Source organism: Sus scrofa, chromosome 4, assembly GCF_054392235.1.
Source record: "Sus scrofa isolate SSC_HxYL_T2T_F1_AM1 chromosome 4, Sscrofa_HxYL_maternal_Yorkshire_Landrace_v2.0, whole genome shotgun sequence".
NCBI classification, from domain to species: Eukaryota; Metazoa; Chordata; class Mammalia; order Artiodactyla; family Suidae; genus Sus; species Sus scrofa.
The window spans coordinates 80,272,009-80,297,686 of NC_139386.1; the positions used below are offsets into that span (position 1 = coordinate 80,272,009).

Below are 25,678 nucleotides of genomic sequence, written 5' to 3' on the forward strand. Positions count from 1 at the left end.
TTTTTTTTTTTGTCTTTTTTTTTTGTTGTTGTTGTTGCTATTTCTTGGGCCGCTCCGGCGGCATATGGAGATTCCCAGGCTAGGGGTCCAATCGGAGCTGTAGCCACCAGCCTACGCCAGAGCCACAGCAACGCCGGATCCGAGCCGCGTCTGCAACCTACACCACAGCTCACGGCAACGCCGGATAGTTCACCCACTGAGCAAGGGCAGGGACCGAACCTGCAACCTCATGGTTCCTAGTCGGATTCGTTAACCACTGCGCCACGACGGGAACTCCAGTGTTTTCTCTAGTGGCTGCGAGTGACCACAGAGAGCTGTGCAGGCTGGTGAATTAAGGAGGTAGTGATGTGGGCAAGGCCACGTTAGAACTGATGGTGTATATTGTGTATGTAGTGAATAAGAGCATCTGTAACAATGTATATTTGTTATATAGGTATTTTTGCATTTTTTTTTATTGTAAAGATACATACAATTTACCATTTATAAAGGTATAGTTCAGTGCCCTTAAGGGCATTATATGCTGGCAATCAAATGTTCTTCCCCGAACCTTGTCATCTTCCCAACATCAGCTCTGTACCCAGTCCACACCAACCCCCGCCCTCCAGCCCCTGGCACCCACCCCTCCACTTTCCTCTAGGAAACTGACTGCTCTAGATAATGCTCGTAGGTGAAATTATACAGCATTTTACATTTAGAAACAAAGTCTGAGCACCATGAAGTCCGGACATGAACTAGAATCAGCCACAGGCTCCAGTACATTGTCTTCCTTTCCTCCTTCATTTTATTTTATTTATTTATTTATTTTTATTTTTCTGACTTTCTGCCTTTTCTAGGGCTGCTCTCTCGGCACATGGAGATTCCCAGGCTAGGGGGTCTCATAGGAGCCGTAGCCACCGGCCTGCACCAGAGCCACAGCAACTCAGGATCCGAGCTGCGTCTGCAACCTACACCACAGCTCATGGCAATGCCAGAGCCTCAACCCACTGAGCGAGGCCAGGTATCGAACCCTCAACCTCATGGTTCCTAGTCGGATTGGTTAACTGCTGTCCCACGATGGGAACGCCTTCATTTTAAAAACAAGCCATCTTTCTCTGTTGGACAAAAAGCCCCTACACCCTAAGGAACACAGGCTCTGACATGGGAAAATGGTGGCAAAGAGGGATGAGCCTCTAAAACAGGAAGGAGGGCAGGTCGCTGAAGCTCATGGTCATCCCGGTGAACAAGGGGCAGAAAGGGGCCCCTGTCCCTTGGGTCTGCCCACCCCTCCATTTTCCCACCCATTTTAAGCTTTTGTTTTTGGCGGTGGCCACGGCACGTACAAGTTCCTGGGCCATGGATCCAACCTGAAGCACAGCAGTGACCCGGGGCGGTGCAGTGACAATGCTGAATCCTTAACCTGCCACACCACGGGACTCCTCACCCATTTGAGTCGACTTGGAGCTGCAGCTGGAGCCAACACCACAGTCAGACAGGAGGGATCCGAGCCGCATCTGCAACCTATACCGAAGCTCACAGCAATGCCAGATCCTTAACCCACTGAGTGAGGCCAGGGATCGAACCCGAAACCTCATGGTTCCTAGTCGGATTCGTTTCCGCTGCGCCACGACGGGAACTCCACCACTGCCTATTTATTTATTTATTTGTCTTTTTGGGGCTGCACCGACGGAATATGGAGGTTCCCAGGCTAGGGATTGAATTGGAGCTACAGCTGCTGGCCTAGGCCACAGACACTGCAACACCAAATCCGAGGCACATCTGCAACCTACACCACAGCTCACGGCAACACCAGATCCTTGACCCACTGAGCGAGGTCAGGGATTGAACCCTCATCCTCATGGATACTAGTCGGGTTTGTTAACCACTGAGCCATGATGGGAACTCCTACACCACTGCCTATTTAGAAAATCAAAGTGAAATAACTGAAAATCTATTGGATCATTAAAATAGAGTTCTGGGAGTTCCGGTTGTGGCTTAGTGGGTCATGAACCTGACCAGTATCCATGAGAATGACTAGTATGCATGAAGATGTGGGTTCTATCCCTGGCCTCGCTCAGTGGGTTAAGGATCCAGCATTGCTGTGAGCTGTGGTGTAGGTCACAGACATGGCTTGGATGCCATGTTGCTGTGGCTGTGTTGTAGGCTGGCAGTTGCAGCTCAGATTCATCCCCTAGCCTGAGAACTTCTACATGCCACAGTTGTAGCCCTAAAAAGAAAAAAAAAAAAAAAAAAAAAAAAAAGAAAGAAAGAAAGAAAAGAAAGAGTTCTGTAGGGTGATCTGGATATAAGAAAGAAATTAAAAGCACTATTACAGGAGTTCCCCGGTGGCCCAGTGGGTTAAGGATTGGGTGTTGTCACTGCTGTGAATCTGGTTACTGATTTGGCACAGGTTTGATCCCTGGCCCAGGAACTTCCACAAGCCAAGAGTGTGAGAAGGAAAAAAAAAAAAAAAAAAGCACTGTTACATACAAACAATACAAAACAAAAACTTAAAATCAGAAAGTTTAAAACATCAATGTCAAGCAATAAACTTGACAAAAATATGCAAGATTTATACAATTAAAATGATGCTTTACTGAACGATATAAATGATCAGGAGAATGGAGAGACACATCAAGTTTCTGGAGAGGAAGTTTCCATGTTGTGAAGACATCACTCTTCCTAAACTAAAAATTGAAAATCCCAAAGTACGGGGTTCCTACTGTGCCTCAGAGGGTTACGAACCCAACTAGTGGGTTCCATCCCTGGCCTCGCTCAGTGGGTTAAGAACCCAAAGTATCTTTAAAATAGAACTTGATAAATTCAAGCTCATCTAAAAAAGCAAAAATGCTCAGGAAGAGCCAAGAACAATTTAAGAGACTAATGAAATGGGAATTTACCATTATCAACATATCTAATAAAGTCCACAGTGATGAAAAATATATGACACAGGGAAAAAAACATAAGACACAGGAATGCACAAGTGATCAACGGAATAATAAGATTTCAAGAAACAGAACCACACCCCCCCAAGTACAAACACTATGTTTTTGAGGGTGTGGGGAAAACTGGGCCCTTTCAGGCATAAGTGGTGAGAATACATATCTTTGGAGGGCAACTTGACATGATACACTGATTTAAAAAATAAGTATGGGAGTTTCCATCATGGCGCAGCGGAAACAAATCCGACTAGGAAATATGAAGTGGCGGGTTCAATCCCTAGTCTCACTCAGCGGGCTGAAGATTCGGCATTGCATGAGCTGTGGTGTAGGTTGCAGATGTCGCTCGGATCTCGCCTGGCTGTGGCTGTGGCATAGGCTGGCAGCTGTAGCTCTGATTCGATCCCTAGCCTGGGAATCATCCATATGCTGTGGGTGCGGCCCTAAAAAGCAAAAAAAAAAAAAAAAAAAAAAAAAAAAGTACGACCTTTGACGTAAAAATTTCACATCTTGGAACCTACCCTACTTCAGGACACTGTGGTACTATCTGCAATTGCAAAAACTGAGACCCATTTAAGTGTTCACAGCTGGGTAACAAAGACATTCTCCCAGATTTGTACTAAGTGACTATTAAAACATGATCGTGAAGATGTCGATGTATTGCTATGGAAAGATTTTAAGACATTAAATTAAAAACAAAATCAAATGTCAAAACAGTATCATCCAATTCCATCCCCTTGCACTGCGTGCACCTGCTCACACAGCACAGGGAACACAGACACCCAGGGGGCAACAGCGGCTGCCTTCGGGAAAGAGGGGTGGAAATGGGGGCGATGAGGGATCGGAGAGAGGGCTCCGGGCAGGGTGGACCACACTTGCACTTGTATGGAAAAGTCTGCTAAGAAAACCAAACTGGAAGAGAACAGGGTGTAGCTCTCTCACTTCTGCTTCACCCTGAGCAGCTCCAGGGGCTTTTTCACCCATCTTACATATGTGGCTTCTCAGGAAGATTTTATTTGCACATTTAGTTGAATACACTAAGCTCTTTTGAGTACTATTAATCTATAAATGAGCCATTTTATAAATCAGAGCGATCTATTCACTCCCTATTGGGAGGAATAGTTTTACCTGGGTTAGGCTTCCAGTTCTACTCATACATGGTCATGTATGTTCAGGAAGACAAAACAGTTTTAATATTAGCAATGAACACACAGGAAAACATACTGTGGAAAAAAGTGTACATGTAAACATTTAGTGACGAAAATAAAACAATCAGTCTGCTTTTCCTGCGCCACCTCCCACCCCGAGTGGCTAGATCAGGTCGTATTCTAGTGCTAAGGGCCTCGTAGGCAACAGTTTAGACCAACTGTTAAACACTATTTAAAACAGTGACGGGTTCGTGGTACACACACTAATAAAGCAGTCCTTAAGATCAGCTCAAATGCTGCAGAATTACTTCAAGGCAGATAGGCAAACCTTTTAAAGTTTCAAGAGACTAAAGTCAGCACTGCTTCTCCATTCTCCAACAAAGGTGTTTTTACTTTAACAGTTATAGTGTTCTCATATTTACTGGAAATTCCCCAATTTAGTTCAATTCCCCAGCTCCACCCTGGACAAAACCATGTTTTGTGTAATGTTTAACAAGCTTACATTATTAAGAGATAAAAGATTCCCAACCCCCCATGGCTAAAAGAGCCCTATGTCTCTGTTGTCTGACCTACTTGTAAAAATGACTGAAAACACCTTTCAGATGAATAATTAAGCAACACACAGTCTTCCGCCCTTCATGGCGATTTTAATAAAAAATATAAACTTCTATATTACAAAATATATTTTATATTTTTTCCAATGGACGTTTAAAAAGACACTAACCTTACAAAATAAATGGATGTTTAAAAGTAAATTCTGGGAGTTCCTGTCGTGGCTCGGCGAAAACGAATCTAACATCCTTGAGGATGCAGGATCGATCCCTGATCTTGTTCAGTGGGTTAAGGATCTGGCACTGCCGTGAACTGTGGTGTAGGTCGCAGACTTGGCTTGGATCTGACGTTGCTGTGGCATGGTGTAGGCCGGCAGCTACAGCTCTGATTCGATCCCTTGCCTCTACATGGGAGCCTCCATATGCTGCGGGTATGGCCCTAAAAAAAAAAAGCAAATTCCAGATAGAGCAAAGACATGAAATAAGGTAGTTCTAAAAAAACCTTGGGTAAGTGTCTTTTTATGCTGAGTGGAAAAGATCGTTCACAAGGACATAAACCCACAAGCAACAGAGAAAAAAGACGAAATCTGAATACATAAAAATTAAAAAAAATATTATATATGGCAAAAAACTTAAATCACCAAATAAGTCTACCTATAACAATAAGGCCAACAACCACCTGGAAAAACATTTCCCAAACAAAGGTCCGTAGTTTACAAAGAATTCATATGTGTTAATTTAAAAAGATAACACCCTGAAATGCAACTGATGAAAGATGGCAATAGTCATTTTAAAGGGGGAAAACTATTACAATATACGAAAGTTTTTCACATCTCATTCATAATTCAGGAAACACACCCAGGCAGTGCGCATTTTTTCACACTTGAAATAGTGAAAAATTCAAAGGTTTGAGGAGGTGCAGAGCTGGGGTCGGGTGATGGACGGAATCGTGTGTTCGGCACAGAACAGCTGGTAACTGCGAGCCCGCTAACAGCGCAGGGGTCCAGCAAGAGGGGACCGGCCCCGTTAGGTAGAAAGAAGTTGGAGTGTGTGTGGCTGTGAGAAGGAGTGAGGTAGATCCGTGAGTCTGTACCGGCTCAGAGAGTTTCCCAAGACACACGCGTTTATAAAAAAGTATATACTTAAAAAATATATACACGATGAGTAAAAAAAGTGGGGGCACTGAACAGGGCATTGACGAGGAGAAAACAGAGTATTAGGGTATACTGGAATTCCTTTCTGTCCTCCAAAGTACTGCAAGATCCTGTTAACCCGTGGTGGTTTCTAGAGAGAGGAACAGGGGTTGGGGAGGGGAGGGAACGTGTTCTCATCATTTTGTACCATCCGTACCGCTGGTCTGTCTACCTGGAAAGGATAAGATTATTTACTTCAGGAGCAGTTAAGTAAATAACATTATTTACTTCAGAAGCAGTGGGTAGATTATAACTCATTCATCATTTTCCCTATATCTCTATAAAAGAAACACAATAATTGCTTTTACACACACACACACACACACACACACACACACACGCAGACGTTAAATTAAAAAAAAAAAATACAGATACACTGACTGACACAAAGCACAGGGAAAGCCTGCCTTTGCCGTACTAGACTGAGGCCCAACGCCCATAGTGGATATTACACAAAGATCTCAGGACACTTCATTAGCAGTCATCAACCTTCTGTACGTTTCTGTTTCACATGGGGACACGATGGTGAGTGAATGGGACGTAATGTCAGCGAGGACAGAGAAGAAGCGCAGTGTCTCAGGTGAGTCATGTTCTCATCCCACATGATCTTTTTGTCTTTGAACCACCACAGTTACGATTCTGGGGCTGACCTGCGGATCAGATCCCCAAAATACGCAGTGATTGTCTTCAGTTTATTATTAAGAAAGTTTTGTTCTATTTCCACTTGCCCTCCAGGCCCAGCCAAGGATGCCACCTAAAAACAGAGCAGAAGAAAGTCACATATAATGAAGCACAATTTCAAAACAAATCTTTCATTCATATGCTTTATCAGATAAGAGTCTGGTTTTTATGTCAGTCTTTCAAGTAATGAGCCATCTCAGACGTTCACTGCTCCTTCCCAGGTATTAGTGCAGTATGTGATGGCAGAAACCCATCTTTGATGTTGTGGGTAAGACCTCAGTGCTATATGCTACTGTATGGGACCTCAGCTCTCTAATGACAGAAGCGATTGAACCCGAGAAGATGAACGTGTTCTTCCCTAACGTCCGGTTTGTTGATTAAGATGGAAATTTGAAGAGCTCCCTTTCCTGAAAGCTTTTATCCGGTTCACCGTGTCTTTGCATCCTGCCCTGCCATCCATCCGGCAGTATTTGCTGACCACCTGCTACCCAACCCTGGGAGGACATCAGCGAGTGGGCAGATCAGATCGGGTCTGACTTCTGCTCCTCCACCCTGCCCTCCTTCTGCAGGGGGGCTCTTGTGCTTAGTTCTCCTAGCTTGATCACCTCCTCCACCTACTGCTGTTGGGTGTGCGTGTGTGTGTGTGTGTGTAAGCCCCTCCCCCTTTTTATTTTGGTAAAATATATCACTTTTTGAAGTCTATGGTGATTAACGCCTTCACCTGGAAGCTGAGAGCATCACCCCTCTCCACCTCCAGAGTCACCTCAAAACGATGCTTCAAACTAGCAATGCTTTACCCTAAGTTCTTACACACATTAAGTTTTGCTTTAGTCCAGCATTTTTCATGCAACGTCTCAGGTCTATTATTAGCACACATACTACCTTCTAACCCGATGACAGCGGCAGAGACCAGTCTGTGGGGCAGCAGTGCGGACTAAGGAGAGCGCAAGGCAGTCAGAGGACCGGCCACACTGAGTGCTGGAGGGACCCGCACCAACACACAGACCACGCCAACGCACTTGCATAACTTTGTCCCTGGAACTCGCACAACTCTAGTTGTATATTTTGCAGCAAGGTGCTGATGGTCTAGCTGCGTTTGGAGCTGAGAGATCTGAGCTCAGTGGTGTTACACATGCCCCACCAGCATCTAGCAGACGGTGAATAAGTATGTATTTTTTTAAAGTGTTTTAACTTCCTCTTAGAAAAATGTCACAGATACAGAAATAGGAAAGACAACAAAGGTCATTCTATGGTATACTCTTAAAAAAAAATAAAAAAGACGCTGTCCCTCCAAGGCAGGGGTAACTTCAATACCAACCCTGCCCACAAAGAGACTCCAAAAAAAGAGACGGTGGGTGTTTTTACCTACAGGAACAGGTGCCAACAGAAGTCAAACACAGAGTCTGTTATAAAGGTAAGAAGCACATATACATCCCACTCTTTGCTAATAAGGAGTATAATATAAGTAAAACTAGAAATGAAAAATAGCTAAGTAGTCTCAGAGTGGCAATTATACGTGTTCTATTTTGTATTTTGACATCTTTATGCCAGTCTGATTTTTCACGAGGGAAGCCAAAATGAAGAATTTTGTCTTTACCCAATCAAAGGCATTTTGATTAGTATGTTTAAAATATAATTCTTTCACAGTAATTTTTCTGTGAGTTAAGATATAAATGAAGTGCAGTATTTCTCCTGTTCCTTTAAATTGCAATTTAAAGAAAGTGAGCAGAGGTTTTTCTCGGGGGAGGGGGGGGAGTGAGAGAGGAGGAGACAAAGGAGAGCTTAACACCAGCAAGAAGCCTCCCAGGAGAAGAAGGGCAGAGGGAAAAAAACCCAGCAAAATCAGAAGCAAAGTTTAATACCTGCTGTACCCATTTAGAAAAAGCCATCAAGATAGGCTTTGGCTTTCAAATCTAAAAAACAGGAATCCTGTCAATCTCCCCAAAGAGAGCACCCTCTGAGCCATAAACAGAATTACATTAAAACAAATCTCTGAGAAAGCAGGGGTGCTCCTTTTTCCTCTCCATACTTTTTCAAAGTCTGCCTGGACTTGGGTGCTTTGGACAGAAAAAGGAATGAAGATGTCTTACATGGGAGTTTTTGAGGTCTCTTATAAAATGGCTAATAAATTATTTTATTCAACAACTACTGAATAAATAACTTACAGGTTTTGTTCCAGGCAGTGGAATGCAGCAACCCTCCCCTGCCAAAAAATCCCCTTCTGCCTTTAGGAATCTTACATTCTAGCTGGAGCCTCAGATGATGGACAATCAAAGCAAGTACTAAAAATGCCTCTCTATTTGTGTTTAGAAAGAAATTAAAAAAAAAACCAAAACAAAAAAACCAACAGTTACTTTCATTGAGTAACACATCACTTTCATTAGAGCAGACTTTCAAATGCTCTAATTAAAAGTAATTTCTAACTTTTCCGTTTTGTACATTTTAATTATTTTCATAAACACCATATATTTTAACGGTTAGAGTTCTGGAGTTGAAAAGACCAAACATTATGTATTTCAAGCCCATAAATAGTACTTTGTTTCAAGCAAACTTAATGCCATCAATTTCCAGCTGTCTTTATTTTTCACCAGCAGGGTTAACTGAAAAAAATGTCATCTGGTTCCTTCCCCTTTCTTAAAGTTTAATAAGACTGAAGGAGAGAGTGAGAATGAGAGAGCACTGGGGGCAGAGGAAGAGGAAGAGGGGGAGGGAGAGAAAGATCAGTGGCTCTGGAGAGTACACCAGCCTTTTGGCAAAATACACCAGATTCACCAAAAGAAATCCCAGTTCGTTTGGACTGGAGCTAGAACTAAGGACTGAACCCTCGCCATAGACTTCCCATCAGGCGATAAGGCTGTTCTGTGGGGACAGGAAGAGAAACGGGTTAAGGTCACAGCAATGACTTGAGTGAAATAAAAGAAAAGGTGGAGAAGATTTAGGAATTAAAGATTCAAAACTGCATTTTTTTAAAAAAGAAAACTGATTTAAAGTAAAAAAAACATGGTAACAATGAATAGGAGAAAACTTCCAACTGGATTCTTATGGAAAAATACATACTAAGTACTTTATTAACAGAAAGATGCAGAAAAATTAGAACACTGAAAAAAATGCCCTAGTACTATTTTGGAGAAGTGATTATTTCTGCAGTATGCAAAAACCTGCTTAGAGGCAAAATATACCACGTGAATATGAAGAGCATTTTTTTGTGGGGCCTACAGATCTCCGCCAATTCCAGTGACAGGAGCAGCCAGCATCAGAAACGCTGGCTGCGATTAGAAAGCTAATGTCCACTGACAGGTCTCAATCTCTAAGTTTCTTTTAGAACACTTCAATACACTTTCCTTTTTTCTTTGTCTTTTTAGGGCCACACCTGCAGCATACAGAAGTTCCTAGGCTCAGGGTCGATTTGGAGCTGCAGCTTCCGGCCTACACCACAGCCACAGCAATGCTGGATCCATAAGCCACGGAGCAGGGCCAGGGATCGAACCCACATCCTCATGGATACTAGTCGGTTTTGTTACCACTGAGCCATGGCAGGAACTCCTCAGTTCCTTTCGGACTCAGATTATTCTCTGATGCCATTTCGCCCTCTAGAGGTAGAAAATGCCAATAAACCACCAATCTTAATTTTGGCAGGTGTGTGAAGTAAACCAAAACTCAAGACAAAAGGTTAACTTTCTCCTTGGGCATGTGTTCATTTTAACTAGAAAAAATGTTCTCACTTTAACTTCTGCAACAAAGAGTGAATTTCCTATTGTCATTCAAATACCCAAACATGTCCACCAATATAGCCTCTCCTGAGACTAATTATGTGCATAATATTTCTATGAGAAAGCCACGAATTTGGAGCAGGCTGAGCCCTATCCGGGAGCCTAGAAAGCAGATCCGAGTCACATGAGCAGCAGCTATGAGGTTTAATGTCCGATTTGATGTGAAAATGCATAAAGCGCGGAGGTAGTGCTTTCTTCTTTTCTTGTAAGACATACAGTACCTGAGATGCCTATGACCCAATGGTCATCAAGGGGCGACAGGCAGCAAGACCTGACTTCGTCTCCCTCTAAGCTCACAGCGCGAGAGCTCAGACGTGTTAATCTATTTACTCCTCTAACCCAATCATATCCCTGGCAGCACAAATTTATGCCTGGGCCACAAATTTATCCCAGAAAATAAATCAGAGACTCTTTCCCAGTAGAACCAGGTCTACAGCTAAGGCCATAGAACAGGAAAAATCTTCAAGACGCTGAACTTGGCAATAATTTCTTGGGTATGACATCAAAAGCACAGGTAATACACAAAAAAATTAGTTGAGGTGAAATGCATCAAAATTAAAAGCTTCTGTGCATCAGACGACACTATCAGGAGAGCAAAGAGATGACCCACGGGATGGAAGAAAACACAGGCAAAGCATACGTCTGATAAGGGGCTGACATCCAGAAGACGCACTCTTGAAAAGATGGTCAATGCCATTTGTTATTAGGCACATGCAAGTCAAATGCACAATGGGAAACTATCCACTTCCATCAGGATGCCTGCTACCAAACAACAACAAACAGAAAGTAACAAATATTAGTGAGAATGGGGAAATCAGAACTCTCATGAACTCCCAGTGGGAAAAGCAAAATGGTTCAGTTGCTGTGGACGACAGTATGGTGACCCCTCAAAGACCTCAACAAAGAATTACCATATAATCCAGCAACTCCACTTGTGAATGCATAACCAGGTGAACAAAAAGCAGGGGTCCAACCAGATACCTGCACCCTCATGTTCCGAGCAGCAGCATCCACAACAGTCAAAAGGTGCAAACCACCCTACGTGCCCGTGGACAGATGAATGGACAGTATATTCATACAACAGAATATTGTTTAGCTTTAAAAATAAAGGAAATTCTGACACATATGCTCTAGTCTGGATGAAACTCGAGGACATTATACTAAGTGAAACAGGCCAGATGCAAAAGGACAAATTCTGTATGATTCCACTTCCATGCGGCTTATACGAGCAGAGTCAACTTTACAGACCCAGAAGATAGAACGGTGGATACCTGAGGCAGGTGGGCAGATGGAGGGGAGAACGGGAGATGAAGAGATGAAGCAGGCATGGATTTAACTGCCAACTACTTTCAGTTTTCTAGTAATAGTCAAAAAGCCAAGGACTTTTCATAAACACCTTCTCAAATAAAGAAATGCCCTGCATCTTTTCCTGCCCATTCTTCACAACAGTGACTCATAGAAGTTCTTCAGTAATGGCTTACCTGGTCGACATCAGCATTTCTTGGCAGAAAATAAACAATATTATTGGTGATCATCTGGGAAAGTCTGAAAATTTCAAAGGTGGATAGTAGTTAAGGAAAAGTAACCAAAACAGCAGTTAATTCTATCAGAGCTATGTTCTTCACTTCTTATATCATAACCCAAATGTACCCTGTTATGTACCAATCAGGCAGACATTTAGGCTAACAGGGCTGGAAAGAGAATTAGGAAGCACATGGTCCTCAATGCATCAGGGATTAGAGGTCAAACCTATTCATTCAATGATCCTAGTGGTAGGAGAGCAAGGGCCGGAAATACCCATTCTTTCTGCCATTTCCTAGTTACTGTGAAAACAGAACGGGAAAGCCCAATACTACCTCTTTTCCAGTAAAAAGATAAGGAACTCTGTCCACTGTATTTTTCTAAATTTTAACTAGCAATTTAAAGCACAATTCCTGTTAGAGTCATACATGACTCCTCTGGGGATACGGAGCTCCTGCTGTGGCACAGTGGGTTAAGGATCTGGCTCAGTCTGGTGTAAGTTGTAGCTGTGGCTCAGATTTGATCCCTGGCCCAAGAACTTGCATATGCCACAGGTGCAGCAAAAAAAAAAAAAAATTTGAAATAACGGCTTGCTTTGGTACCTTGGAAGCATTAACAGGGAAAATTTGGAGATAGAGAATTACAAGCCCCTGTGAGTTGAAGAGCTGGGGACTAGGCACCCAGACTCTAGGGACGGGTCTTGAGGAAATCCCCAATTTCCAGACAAGAATTCCAAACAATTACTGTCTTTTAGTTCCCATTTTGTAATGGTAAAACTGGAACATGACCAATGGAAAATATAACCCCACATTTGCCATAACTTTTGGAGATGGATTGCCAGTTATTTTTCATGCAAAACAAACTGGAATCTATCAAGTGCTATTAGCTACTATCTCTCCTCTTTACCACTCTCTCTCTCTCACTCACACATACGCACGCACACACACACACTCCTCCCCACGAGCAGCGTTTGAAAGCACTCTCAGGACTCCGCAAGGATATCCATCAGGAGCCATCATGGTCCTAATGTCGAAGGTCTCCGCGGTGGCGTAGTCGGGGCCTCCCCAGGGCGGGCTGAGGAACACGACGTCGGCCTTTAAGCGAGGAGCCAGCTGCAGGAAATCGCCTTGGATGAACTCAATCTTGTCTGCTACCCCATACACTTCCGCATTATTTCGAGCCAGATCAATCTTGACGGGATCAATATCAATGGCAATCACTAAAAATGGGAAGAAGAAGGTCATCTGGCCACATATGGAGGCGAGAGCATCATAAATTTAAATCTCAGTTAGACAGTCACTTTTGCTGGGCCAGGAATAGGAACCGCAGGGTCAGGCCTTGAGCACCGCCTCCCTCAACCCCCCCCCCCCCGCCCGGGCCAAGGCAGGCGGGGACCTGGCTGCCCAGTGTCCACCCAGCACCCAGTCTGTCGCGAGCCCCCTGCTCTGCACAGCGCACAGCCCAGCAGCAAACACTTGGGAAGGTCACCAGGTGCACGGAAAGCCTATAAATGCTGAGATTTCCGATTAGACCGTTGCTTCAAAATGAGGCAATTTCCAAAGGAAGACAAATTTGACAACTTCTACAGAATAACAAAATAAAACACTTTTTGACAAACCTAAGAGATGTAAAAACATCTGCTGGTGATGTTTAATGAGACAGTTTAGGTAGAGAACAGACGTTATGTTTTCACCACACAAGCTTCCATTTAATTTATTGCAATTTCATAATCAGCAGTGCAAACACAAGTTAATTTAGGCTCCCTCACGTCCTGCAGTAAATTACTCAAGCACACCTATACGTGCAACAGTATATTTGGGGCACTATTTTATATCTGGAAGGGCTAAGCGGAATCCTGATATATATCACCATGATTGTCAAGCTGTTGTCCAGAAAATGCTGGTTTCAAAATTAGCTAAAGCTTTTGAGAAATAAGGTGCTAAATAAATCATGTGAACAATGAATACAAGTACCAATTATATGTCTGCAAAAGAGCATTTGTAATGCTATTTTCTCCGTTCTCAGTAAAATAATATTCACGTTTTAAAAATGTCCCTATTAGCTGCTTGATTTGCTACCTTTATACAGCACAGAGACACGTGCAAAGATATACTGACAACAGCAAAAATTCCGTGGGAAAAAAATGACTTGCAATCTGAAATACCATGTGAATTCTCACGCTCTCATCCGTACTTCCTGTAGCGCCATCCTGGTCTCCAGCCTGTGAGAGTGAAGTGCTGCCAAAGGCTGAGGACACTGCACAGAACCGCACTGCCCCAAATGGTGGCCTCCAGCCACAAGCCACAGCTGGGCACTGCTTTCCAATGGATTAAAACTGAATAAAACGGAATAACCTTAAGAACACACTGGGCAGTACACATCCTACCATTTCTGCCATCACAGCAAGTCCCGCTGGGTAGCAGTGATACGGAGTTACTGGAATTCAGACAAAGGGGGAAAAAACCCTTAAGTGTGAAATGCAAACTTCTGTAAATTCTCTAGCTATTCAGTGGACTACGTGCACAGGGAGCTTCTACCTGAATGGAAATCGGTCTGGCACAAAGGGACCATGCCAATTACACGCCATTTTCTCATATGTGTACACGTGTGTGTGCAGTGACCCTTGAACAACACAGGCTCGAACTGCACAGGTCCTCTTTAGGCAGATTTCCCTGACTAAATGTGAAGGACCACGTGATCCACGGTTGACTATGCAGCCGCGGAAGCACAGGTATGGACAGCCAGACGTAAAGCTGGCCTCAGGTTTCTGACGGGGGTGGCGTGGGAAGGGGTCAATGCCCAACCCATGTGTTGTTCAAGGGCCAACTGTATATAAGTGTGTATACAGTTCAAGAGTAGTTGATTATATGCATATGTGCGTATAAACACACACACACACACACACATACACACGCACAATTATCCTCTGAGTTCCCGAATATAAAGCAGACAGCCTACCCCTACCAGGTAGCACACACCGCCAACACTGGAGCACTCGAGCTCCTCCTGGCTCGGGGGGAAGGTCACGGAACCCCACTCTAGGACCCGAGGACACTGAGGACGCCCGAGCGTCCAGGTCACAGGTTGCAAGGACAGGGCGGGACAGCCAAGGCTCCAGCAGGGTGTGTGCACCGCCCCCTCCCACAGAGGCGGGTGACCCGCGGATAATCCGAGGGCCTGAGCGAGGGCGCTGTGCGCTCGGGCAGAAGTGACCTCCTCCAGCCTGGGGTCTGCGGCGCAGGCTTTCCTTCACCAAATGTGGACCAAGCTAGAGAGCCCTGGCAACAGACCTGTTTTCACAGAAATACAAAGCTACAAATACAGACCATTCCCAGGATATTCTGAAAAAACTTCCAGATCAATATGTTGTTTTATCAGAAGCAGATATTTTAAATAAGGGTACAACACAATGCCAAATGAAGACACTTTACAATTTCTGAGGAAAAATCATTTCCGTGCAATAAACATTGATTTGAGCTCATAAAAATGGCTTATCTAGCAAAGGCAGAGAAGAACTTTAAGAGTAAATAGTGAATTCAGGGACAACAAGAAAATAACTTCTTATTTTCTAGTAAATAAGAAAATAGCTTTCATCAGGCTGTCAGGGACCATATGAAGATGGCAATCAGCCTGCTCTGGAGCAGGGTGGGACTGAACAAGGGCCACGTGCACCAGCCCTGGGCTTAAAACCCATGTTAAGCTGCACCCCATCATTTCCTAGCTCCTGTATTATGCTTCCAGAACTACATGCTTTCCTACTAATATTAAGAACTGTATACGGAGTTCCCTTTGTGGCGAAGCGGAAATGAATCCGACTAAGAACCATGAGGTTGCGGGTTCGATCCCTGGCCTCGTTCAGTGGGTTAAGGATCTGGTGTTGCCGTGAGCTGTGGTGGAGGTCAAAGATGTGGCTCGGATCTGGCGTTGCTGTGGCTGTGGTGTAGGCCGGCAGCTGTAGCTCCAGTTCAACCCCTAGCCTGGGAGCCTCCATATGCCCTGGATCCGGCCCTAAAAAGTAAAAAAAAAAAAAGAACTGTATAAAAATTAATGAGATAATTGCAACTTACTAAAATGGAAGTTATACATATAAAGATACTTGAGAAAGAAGGCATCTTCGGAGTATGACAACAGTTGTTACCTTTAAAATATCACATTACACTACACTTAAAAAATAGAATTGAGAAAGAACAGGGATATCAGATTCAGAAAAAGCTGAGGAAAAGCCGTGGCTTCACAACTCAGCTACTCCAATTTGGACAGACTTCAGATTCATAAAGCCTGCTTCCCCAGGACACTGCACCCGGACTGCCCACTCAACACGTCCCCGGCAGATGGAGAGTAACAGAGGTTTTCTTTCTTGTGATTCCAAACAACCAGGAGCACAGTTAAAAGATTCTTAGTGTCTTAAAGTGTTAAAGCTGAAAGTTATCACAGAGGTTCCCCCAATTTAAGATCTCCTTTCAATGAAGGTTAAAGGATGCCCACGGGCGTTACTGGCAGTGAGGGACAAAGCTGGGACACCTTGTCCACTCTGTCTAAAGAATAGTCTCCCATTTAATATTTTTAGTTTCATGTGATGTTACAATCTCGGCTTCATCAGCCTGTGTCTGTGTGAGGCTGGGCAAGATACTTCATCTTTTATTTCTTGGTTTAACACAGAGAGCAAAAGACACACATCGCAAGGCTGTTGACTAAATAAATTAATACTTAATATGCTTAAATTAATTCCTGCACCGATATACAAAACGTGTGCTTAAATACCTGGCATTAAATTATTAATTATTAAATCTCAGCAGAGAGAGACTGAAGCAAAATGAAGCATTTGCTGAATAAACCAAAATTAATGACGTCTCTTCCACTGCCGACTACTTACCTCTCTTTCCTGTTAAGGCAAACTGAATGGTGTTTCCCCCAACTCCACAAAACGCATCGACCACAATGTCACACTGGAAGGACTGGCTGACCCTGCCAGCGATGTGCTCAGCGATCTTCTCAGGTGTGACGGAAAACCAGCCCTCTGCCAAGGGAGAGCTTCTGTTAGGATGCTCAATGCCATGAAGCCAAACACAGACACAGCAAACATTCCTATATGCCTTAGACGTTAAACAAATGGAAAGTCAGCTTTTCTAGGTGACCAACTTCCCAAACTTCATTACTGAAGGGGAAGCAATGAATCAGATCTGTACTGGACACTCTGGGAAAAGAAGGAGGTGACAGTGAAAGACAGCAGAGCTGCAGGCACAGCAGAGCCTGCCTCCCTTTCAGGAATGAGGTCCTGTGCCCATTCCAGAGAAAAAGCACACTGCTCTCCTTCTCTGCCAATAGAAGGGATTTATATTTTTCAGAAAGACACTTCCCTGAACAAAATGATGCACCACCTGTCCTTTACCAAAATTTTAAATGACTCGTCATTGCTGGTAGAATAAAAATATAAACTTCTTTCACAGACTTAAAAGCTTTTATCCAGTCTTATTTCCCTATCAGGCTACTATGTACTTTCCCTAAGACAATTTTATAAATAATTGTAAGAGACTCACAGAACCCCTGAAGCTCCACTGCAGATTAAGACCTTCTGATTTTGACAGTTAATAAAGACCAATATTCGGGCAGCCTCAACATGAAAATCAGCATTGGCTGGCACGACCAAGTGTACGTAAGCCGTTCAAGGTCATGGTAGGAAAACTCGAGAAAGAATTCAGAGTTTCCAGTGTTAATTCACTAACTTACATCTTTCCGCACATTAGATGTTCTGTTTCATAATCTATCAACTGCGTTTGCTCTCTCTCCTAAGATGCTAAAAATACAGATTAAACCTGACTCTGAAGTTTAAAAAACACATTTTTTACCCAAATTGAGACACATTATAGAAAGTAACTGGCAGTTGTTGTTGGAAAATATGTCACGAAAGACAAAGAAAGGCTGAGGAACTATTCCAAATTAAAAGAAACTAAAGACACATGAAAATAAATGCAATACATGATCCTATACTAGAAGATAAAAAAAATGCTATAAAGGATATTAGGATAATTGATGAAACTAGAGTATTGATTCATAGATTAATATATTGTAACAATGTTAAATTTGTAACTTTATCATTCTTACATAAAAATATTGTCAAACACACACTAACGTTTTACGTGGTAGGGCAAGTGGACCAGAAACACACACACACACACACACACACACACACACACACACACACACACAGGGAGAAGGGTGGCAAAATTTTGAGAATAGCTGCATCTGAGTAAAGAGGATAGGAAAAAATTTCTTACTATTCTTGCAACTTTTCTAGAAGTTTGAAATTATTTCAAAGTTAAAGAAGACACGTGTGCCTTACCTCTGTCTAATTTAATCCCATCATCAAAACGGGAGAAGAGCCTGTACCTCTGGGCCCAGTACTTCGCCAGCTCGGGCACGGCCGCTATCTCAGGGGGCAGACAAACTCCCTTGTTCTTGTTTTTCTTCCTCTTCTTCTTTTTATTTTCAGCTACAATAAAGAACAGGAGTAATACAGATGCTCACCATAAAAAAAGGAAATCACAGGTGAATTTACCTTCAAGTGTGGCCCCATCAAAAACTGACCATGCACAGCGCCCCTCGGCAGGTGGAGGGCGGGCCCGCTGGGAGCAGCACTGACTTCAGACAACAGCCTCCATTTCTCTACTGAACTTGGAAAAGTAACCCAGGCTCTCTAAGCTCCAATTTTTAATTCCTCCAAAGGAATGAATGAATGGATAGTACTTTACATACTTTAGTGGGTGAATTAGGAAATGCAAACATTTCCCTTCTTTAAAACAAAAGCTCCCACGAACGGATTAAGCTCTATCAGCTACATCAATCCTCTGAACCTAGCCATGACCTAGAAGTCCTACAGGCTCTGAGAAACTGAAACAGGGGCCACTAGCTCCATTCAACAGAAATGGATCTCATTCATTCAGACTGACTTTTTCTTAGATAAATGATTTTTATCAGTTTGGTTATTTGGTTTCAGTTCTGAATGGATTCGATGGAGCAACTTAGGAAGACAGAGAACTGTCCTACCTAAGTATGATGATGAGAACTGACGGTGACAAAACTCTAGACACTGACATGGTCCTCAAACCTAGGGCTGTGTCCTAATATGGCATCTGATCAGGCAAAGAGCAAGTGTCATCAACGGCAAAGAGTGCCAAGAGTTTCTCAAGAGAGGGGGCACTAGCATTTCGACTGAACAACTCCTTATTGTACAAGACCATCCGGACAGGACTCAGCTTCCCACGTCAAGTAAACTCAAAATGGCTTAAAGCCTTAAACACAAGACAAGACACAATCAAACTCCTAGAAGAGAACATAGGAGAAACATTCTCTGACATCAACCATACAAATGTTTTCTTAGGTCAGTCTCCTAAGGTAACAGAAATAAATGCAAAAATAAACCAACGGGACCTAATCAAACTGACAAGCTTTTGCATAGCCAAGGAAACCATAAGAAACCCCCCAAAAGACAACCTAAATGCAACTGACAAAGGCTTAATCTATAAAATATAAACAATGTATACAACTCAACAACAACAAAACAACCCAGTTGAGAAATGGGCAGAAGACCTGAATAGACCATTTCTCCAAAGAAGATGTATAGATGGCCAACGAGCACATGAAAAAATGCTTAAAATCACTAATTATTAGAGAAATGCAAATCGAAACTATGAGGTACCACTTCACACCTGTCAGAATGGGCATCATTAACAAGTCAACAAATAACGAATGCTTGAGAGGGTGTGGAGAAAAGGGAACCTTCCTCCACCGTTGGCGGGAATATAAATTGCTACAACCGCTATGGAAAACAGTATGGAGGTACCTCGGAAAACTAAATACAGTATTACCATATGACCCAGCAATCCCACTCTTGGGTATGTATCCAGACAAAACTTTCCTTGAAAAAGACACATGCACCTGTATGTTCACTGCAGCATTATTCACAATAGCCAAGACATGGAAACCTAAATGTCCATCTACAGGTGAATGGATTAAGAAGATGTAGTACATACACACAATGGAAAGCTACGCAGCCATTAAAAAAAACAAAATAATGCCATTTGCAGTGACATGGATGGAACTACAGACTCTCACACTAAGTAAGTTAGAAAGACAAATACCATACGATATCACTTATATCTGGAACCTAATATAGGGCACAAATGAACCTTTCCACAGAAAAGAAAATCATGGACTAGGAGAACAGACTTGTGGTTGCCACTGGTAGGGAGTGGGATGGACTGGGAGTCTGGGGTTTATAGAAGCAAACTGTTGCATTTGCAGTGAGATCCTGTTGTATAGCACAGGGAACTATATCTAGTCACTTGTGATGGAACATGATAGAGGATAATGTGACAAAAAGTCTATCTATCTATATCTATATATTTATTTGACTGGGTCACTTTGCTGTACAGTAGAAATTGATAGAACATGGTAAATCACCTATACTGGAAAAAATAAAAATCATAAAATAAACAAACAAACAAACAAACAAATGTAATCCAAAATAGGGAAGGCCAGAATTCTCCAGGTCATTCTGACCAACATCTTCCAATACCTGGGTCGGCTATATTACCCCAGGTGAGAATACCAGCATCGTGACAAGTGGTCAGGGACGTGAGGTAGGGCAGAAATATGGCATTCAGTAATCAGACCACTTGGTACTGGGTTCTAGCAATGCCACCTACCGGCTGGGTGATCTCGGGCAAATTTTTTTTTTTTGCTTTTTAGGGCCACACCTGCAGTATATGAAGTTCCCAGGCTAGGGGTTGAACTGGAGCTGCAGCTGCCGGCCTATACCACAGCCATAGCAACTCGGGATGCTTAACCCAGTGAGTGGGGCCAGGGATAGAACCTGTATCCTCATGGATACTATTCGAGTCCTTAACCCATCAAGCCACAATGGGAACTCCCTTGGGCAAAAATTCTTAATTTCTCTAAGCTTTACTTATCTATACGACAGGGGTAATTTCACCTACCTTTACTGGGCTACTTTACATATTAAACGAGAATAAAGCACTCTCATTCCAGAATCTCCAAGTACCATATAAACATCAGTTGTATACTGACAATAAAAACTACCTTAAATATGCTGTTTAGAAAGGGAAAGAATTATGTAGTATGAAGATCACAGGTTTACATATACACACACATACAAGGGAAAAAAAAATCATGATTCCAATAAGGAATTTTCCTCAATACTAAATTAAGAAAGAAACTATCACAATAAGTGTAATTGTTTCATTAGGCAACTCTGAAATAATTCATCAATAAAACTGAATACTATGTCAAAAGAAAATTTCTACCTTATAAAAGCCATAATGTACCACCAAGTACAACTATGATTTCTAATTATAAAAGAACACTTGATGTAAAATAAAAGGGCATAAAGTGAAAATGCTTCTCTGTTTTCCTCATCATAGCCTACTTCTGTAAACACCTTTTTATGTCAATGTACCATCCAAAAAACAAACACCACTACCAACAGCCATCTCCACAAGACACAGGAACAAAAAAAAAGTTATCCAAAAGAAAACCACGGCAATTTTAGACTTCAATAGGAACCAAAGGGACTGGCCACTGTTAGCCAGGGAAGGAGGGAAAAGCTATTTAAAACAACGTATTTAAATCGCTTAGCAATCGGAAGCACATTTAGCCTCACCTTCAGCTTCCACCTGAAGAGGGTCTGGGGCAGCCTGAGCAGGGCCATCCTCCTCATCTGCCTTGGCTGCCCCTGGACCGGCCCCGTCATTTTTTTCTGTTTCTGGTCCCCCAGCTGCAGAAGACACGGCTGGACACTCCCCAGGCTCGGGCTCGCCCGTCTCATCACCATTTTTAACGGACGGTTCTTTTTCCTCTGAATCGCTGCTGGCACAGGTGTCTGGCACATTGTCACCAGAAACCAACGGTGGCGATGCTTCCTCTTCCATTGGTTCATTAACCCATTTTAGGAATTTTTCTACCTGAAATTTTAAGATGTTACAAGCATGACTTAATTCCCAATTACACAGACTATTCCCACTTGCTTTAGCATTTGGGACGTGACAAGCTGGGTCACAGTACCAGCTGTAGGTACACTGTACCACACAAGCCAATGTGAGTGTTTCCAACCTGACTGCACTCTGTATCTGGACTTGTCGTAACCTTATTAAAGATCTCCTTAAAAGGAAAAAAACCCCAGCAGATTAAACACAGGACTGTGACCTTCCTCTTATCAATTAACACTAAGGGGATAAGGCTGAACTGTTTCAGTCACTTTCCACAAAGACTTCTAGCAATGTAACGGTACTAAATATTACCTTACTAAAGGTACATACCCATTGTTACTAATTTTAGTTTTTTTCAAATTACATAGGGCTTTCTGAAATGGCCCAGGCTACAATCTATGTTCAAGAGTACTCAGCATCGAAGATGAACTCTGCAAAGATTTAGTGTCAATCTGTCTCTAAGAATAAAAGCAGTGCTGTCTTGGAAAGAATTTGAGTTGCCTTCTATTGAAGAGTAGAGCCAGTAAAATGATTCCTAAAAACTAGGTTTCTTCTTTGAAATGTTAACAAGGCTCAAGGTCAGAGGATACACACTTCCTTGCAACCTTGTATAACCAGAATTTTCTTTATAACAGATCTTCACAACCTTCCTAAGAGTTAGGAAATTGGAACAAGAGTGACAGACAGAAGCTGGGCCTGGAAAGCAACCAGCTTCTTCTTTTCAGGGACTGTGCCTATGTACCAGCCAGCTGTCTATGGACACAAGAGCCACATTTATTTCCTTCCTTAGCAACGCACAGAGTTATGTCTCCGCTCTTCGTCTATGGATGAATGTACAGGGACTATCATACCCAATACAGTATAAAAAGTCCTATAGGACTGATTGACTGGATATTAGGAAATATGTCCCAGATATAACCAGGGCCACTAAAATACTAAAGCATCACCAGCAACCAATCAATCTAAAATATAATAAAAATAAAACCAGCTATATAACTGCAGCGGGTTTTGGACAAAGGCTAAAGTTAAGGAAGGCCAATGTACCCTAAGAATAAAATAAAGTCACCATGGGATCTGAGATTTTGTTCTGTTGCTCTAAAGAGCTGCTGGACATGTGACAGAGACAAACTTCTGCTCACTCGGTGGTGCCTTTTTTTTTTTTTTTTTTTTTTTTAAATAATGGAAAAGGATCACTCATCAAACCAAGCAAAAGGAATTCTCATTACTTTTCTCTTCCAGGTACTTAGACGGCAGGCAGGTACAGCAAGTCCCCAAGAAAGGGATATGAACATTCCGGTTACCAATGGGAATCACTCCACCAGCCTTCAGGCTCATGCCCTTAGGATGAACTTGTTACTGTAAAGTGTGATTCATCACTCTCGAAGACCTCAGGATTAAGGCCTACAATAAATATTGTGTCTGAAACTGAACTTGCAGCATCCTACTTAGCCTGCAACAGATGACATGTTAACCCACACAAGGCAATTTTACCTACTGATCATTCTAGACTCTACTACTTTGTGGCTTTCACAACACCCCCTTCACATCACCCCCCCCCCCATTTATGCTTGTTTCAAATTTAATTCACACAATATATGCCTTTAGCAGCAAAGAGTAAAGAATTTTAGGTGGCCTTCTATCCAGTAGAAACGGGGTCCCCGTTGGCAAACATTAATGCTAAGGAATCAAGGTACAAAATGAGAGTTGGTTTGTAAATACAAAATAAAATTTACATATACCTTAGTCAAAGTTTTGCTTTTCTTGGAAAGTGTTTTTTCTGACCCTTCAGTAAAGAAGATGTGTTTATTTTTCACTTTGATTTGTTTTCTCATGTCCAAGAACTTGGACTTGTACTTCACATTCTTCTGCAGATACTTGACCCGCCGGTGACTGAAATGGGAAATCCCACCGTATCTGTGACCAAACAGAAAGAAATGGTTCAAACTCTAGAGTCTATGAATCCGATCCCTTACATGAAACAGTTTTCACGGTTGTTCTACTAGCCAGAATTTTAACTTCATTTTTTAAAATTACAGAAATCATGGAATAAAGTTAAAAATGCAGAGGACTTTTTAAAAGTCTAGCTTGTATGTTAATTCTCGAGTAAATGTGAAACACCAAAGTTGGGAATAGCAACATATCTTACATATAAAAGAAAGGAGAAATTGCACTGTAAAATGTAGTGACGACACAGCAGGAAACTGCAGCCCCAATGCATACTGGGAAAATGTAATTTTTTCTCAGTGAGGTGATGCGGAAGCTCTTCCACACCTGTCTGGATATGTTCAAATAACCTTAAAAGGGCCGCTAGATTCTTAACCCAAATCAATCTGAACTCACCTCAGAAGCAAACCCCCATGACTAAAATAATTAGAGAACATCTGCTGATGTAACCATCTGAATCTTCTTGTCACTGTTGTTGTTGCTGTTGTCTTTTTAGGGCCACACCCACAGCATATGATGTTCCCAGGCTAGGGGTTGAATTGGAGCTACAGCTGCAGGCCTACACCACAGCCATAGCAACACCAGATCTGAGCCTCATCTGCAACCTACACCACAGCTCACGGCAATGCTGGATCCTTAACCCACTGAACAAGGCCAGGGATCGAACCGGCATCCTCATGGATGCCAGTTGGGTTCATTACTACTGAGCCACGACGGGAACTCCCTAACCATCTGAATCTTTCCTGTCCTAAAACATGTCTGTCTTCTATGAAGCCTTCTCTGACTCTATTAAGCCTCACTGATTCTCCTAGAGACTCTGAGGGACATACAGTGTAACGTACAACTGAGCACTTACAGCACGAGAAGAGTCAAGTTAAATCCCAGGTAACAGAATAAATCTCTGTGGATGTCTTAGCACAACTAGGGAGCAAAGCTACCCATGCAATTTCTCAGTAAAATGACATGTGGGCAGAAATAAATCCTGCCAAGAATTTAAAAGCGGCAGTATCAGGAAAGTCCTTTAGAAATTTTTATGAACTCTAGCCTTAAATGATGATATAGCTTCAAGTACACAGAAATGATTACAATTTTGTAGACTACAAACAGTGGATGGCTATGAAGTGCAACTGAGTTAATACGTGTGCATATATCAAACACATGTGATAGCTCGATAGTTCTCACCAACAAGAGAGCTTAGTGCTTTAACTGCAGTGTCTCAAATGCTATCCTGCATATAACCATCATTAGCTCTCTGAGTAAGTATCAGACAGCTGTAAGACAGCTGAAAACGATACAATTTCTGGAAGACAACGGCATTTCTGCATAATTACTTTTGTCCCGAGCCATGCTTGAATCCTAGAAGGGAACCACTGTGGTCCACGTCTGAATCTGGGTTTTCATCGGGGTCCAGTTCATGGCTAAACAAACAAAGCAAACAGAGGTTAAGCCATTTCCTCCAAAGCCACCGGGTTGGGCAAATATCAAAAGGTACTTATAGTCAACCCATCACAACAACTGAGTACGGTCCACAGACTCAGGAAGACAGGAAACAGAACACTTGAATCAGGATTTTTCCAAACGAGATACATTATCTAGCAGTTTGGAACACAGTAATGAGCACTCCAATTTTAAACCATGTCAGGTGATTATCTCTATCCTTGAACATGGTACTAATACGAATTTCTCCAATTTCTCGTGGAAAAACACCAGTTAACCTGCAGCCAGTTGAACTGATTTCATAGGTGAGATCTTCAGAGCTTTTCCTTAAAAACAAACAAGGAAACATTTGAGAAGTATCAATGCCACCAAAAAAAAAATGACAAAAGAAAAAATATGGTTAAGAATAAGGTTGTAGGAGTTCCCGCTGTGGCGCGGTGGAAAAAAATCTGACTAGGAACCACGAGGTTGCGGGTTCGATCCCTGGCCTTGCTCAGTGGGTTAAGGATCCCGA

The 25,678-nt window shown here is 42.5% G+C and overlaps 1 protein-coding gene across 2 annotated transcripts in view; it reads right to left on the reverse strand.

Annotated features, from left to right (window-relative positions):
• Positions 1-4,690: 4,690 nt before the first annotated feature.
• Positions 4,691-25,678, reverse strand: part of TGS1 (trimethylguanosine synthase 1) — a 32,104-nt gene continuing 11,116 nt past the window's right edge. The window contains exons 6-14 of one of the 2 annotated variants that reach the window (XM_085022367.1): positions 25,059-25,145; positions 23,523-23,697; positions 21,459-21,759; positions 18,120-18,269; positions 16,653-16,796; positions 12,782-12,998; positions 11,740-11,818; positions 6,458-6,561; positions 4,691-5,979 (exon numbers count right to left, since the gene is read on the reverse strand). In XM_085022367.1, coding sequence (XP_084878493.1) covers positions 5,976-5,979; positions 6,458-6,561; positions 11,740-11,818; positions 12,782-12,998; positions 16,653-16,796; positions 18,120-18,269; positions 21,459-21,759; positions 23,523-23,697; positions 25,059-25,145 — 1,261 coding nt within the window. In that variant the 3' untranslated portion in view covers positions 4,691-5,975. Of the gene's footprint in view, positions 5,980-6,281; positions 6,562-11,739; positions 11,819-12,781; positions 12,999-16,652; positions 16,797-18,119; positions 18,270-21,458; positions 21,760-23,522; positions 23,698-25,058; positions 25,146-25,678 lie in introns of those variants that run through there. The other variant, XM_001927876.7, reaches the window with a different exon arrangement.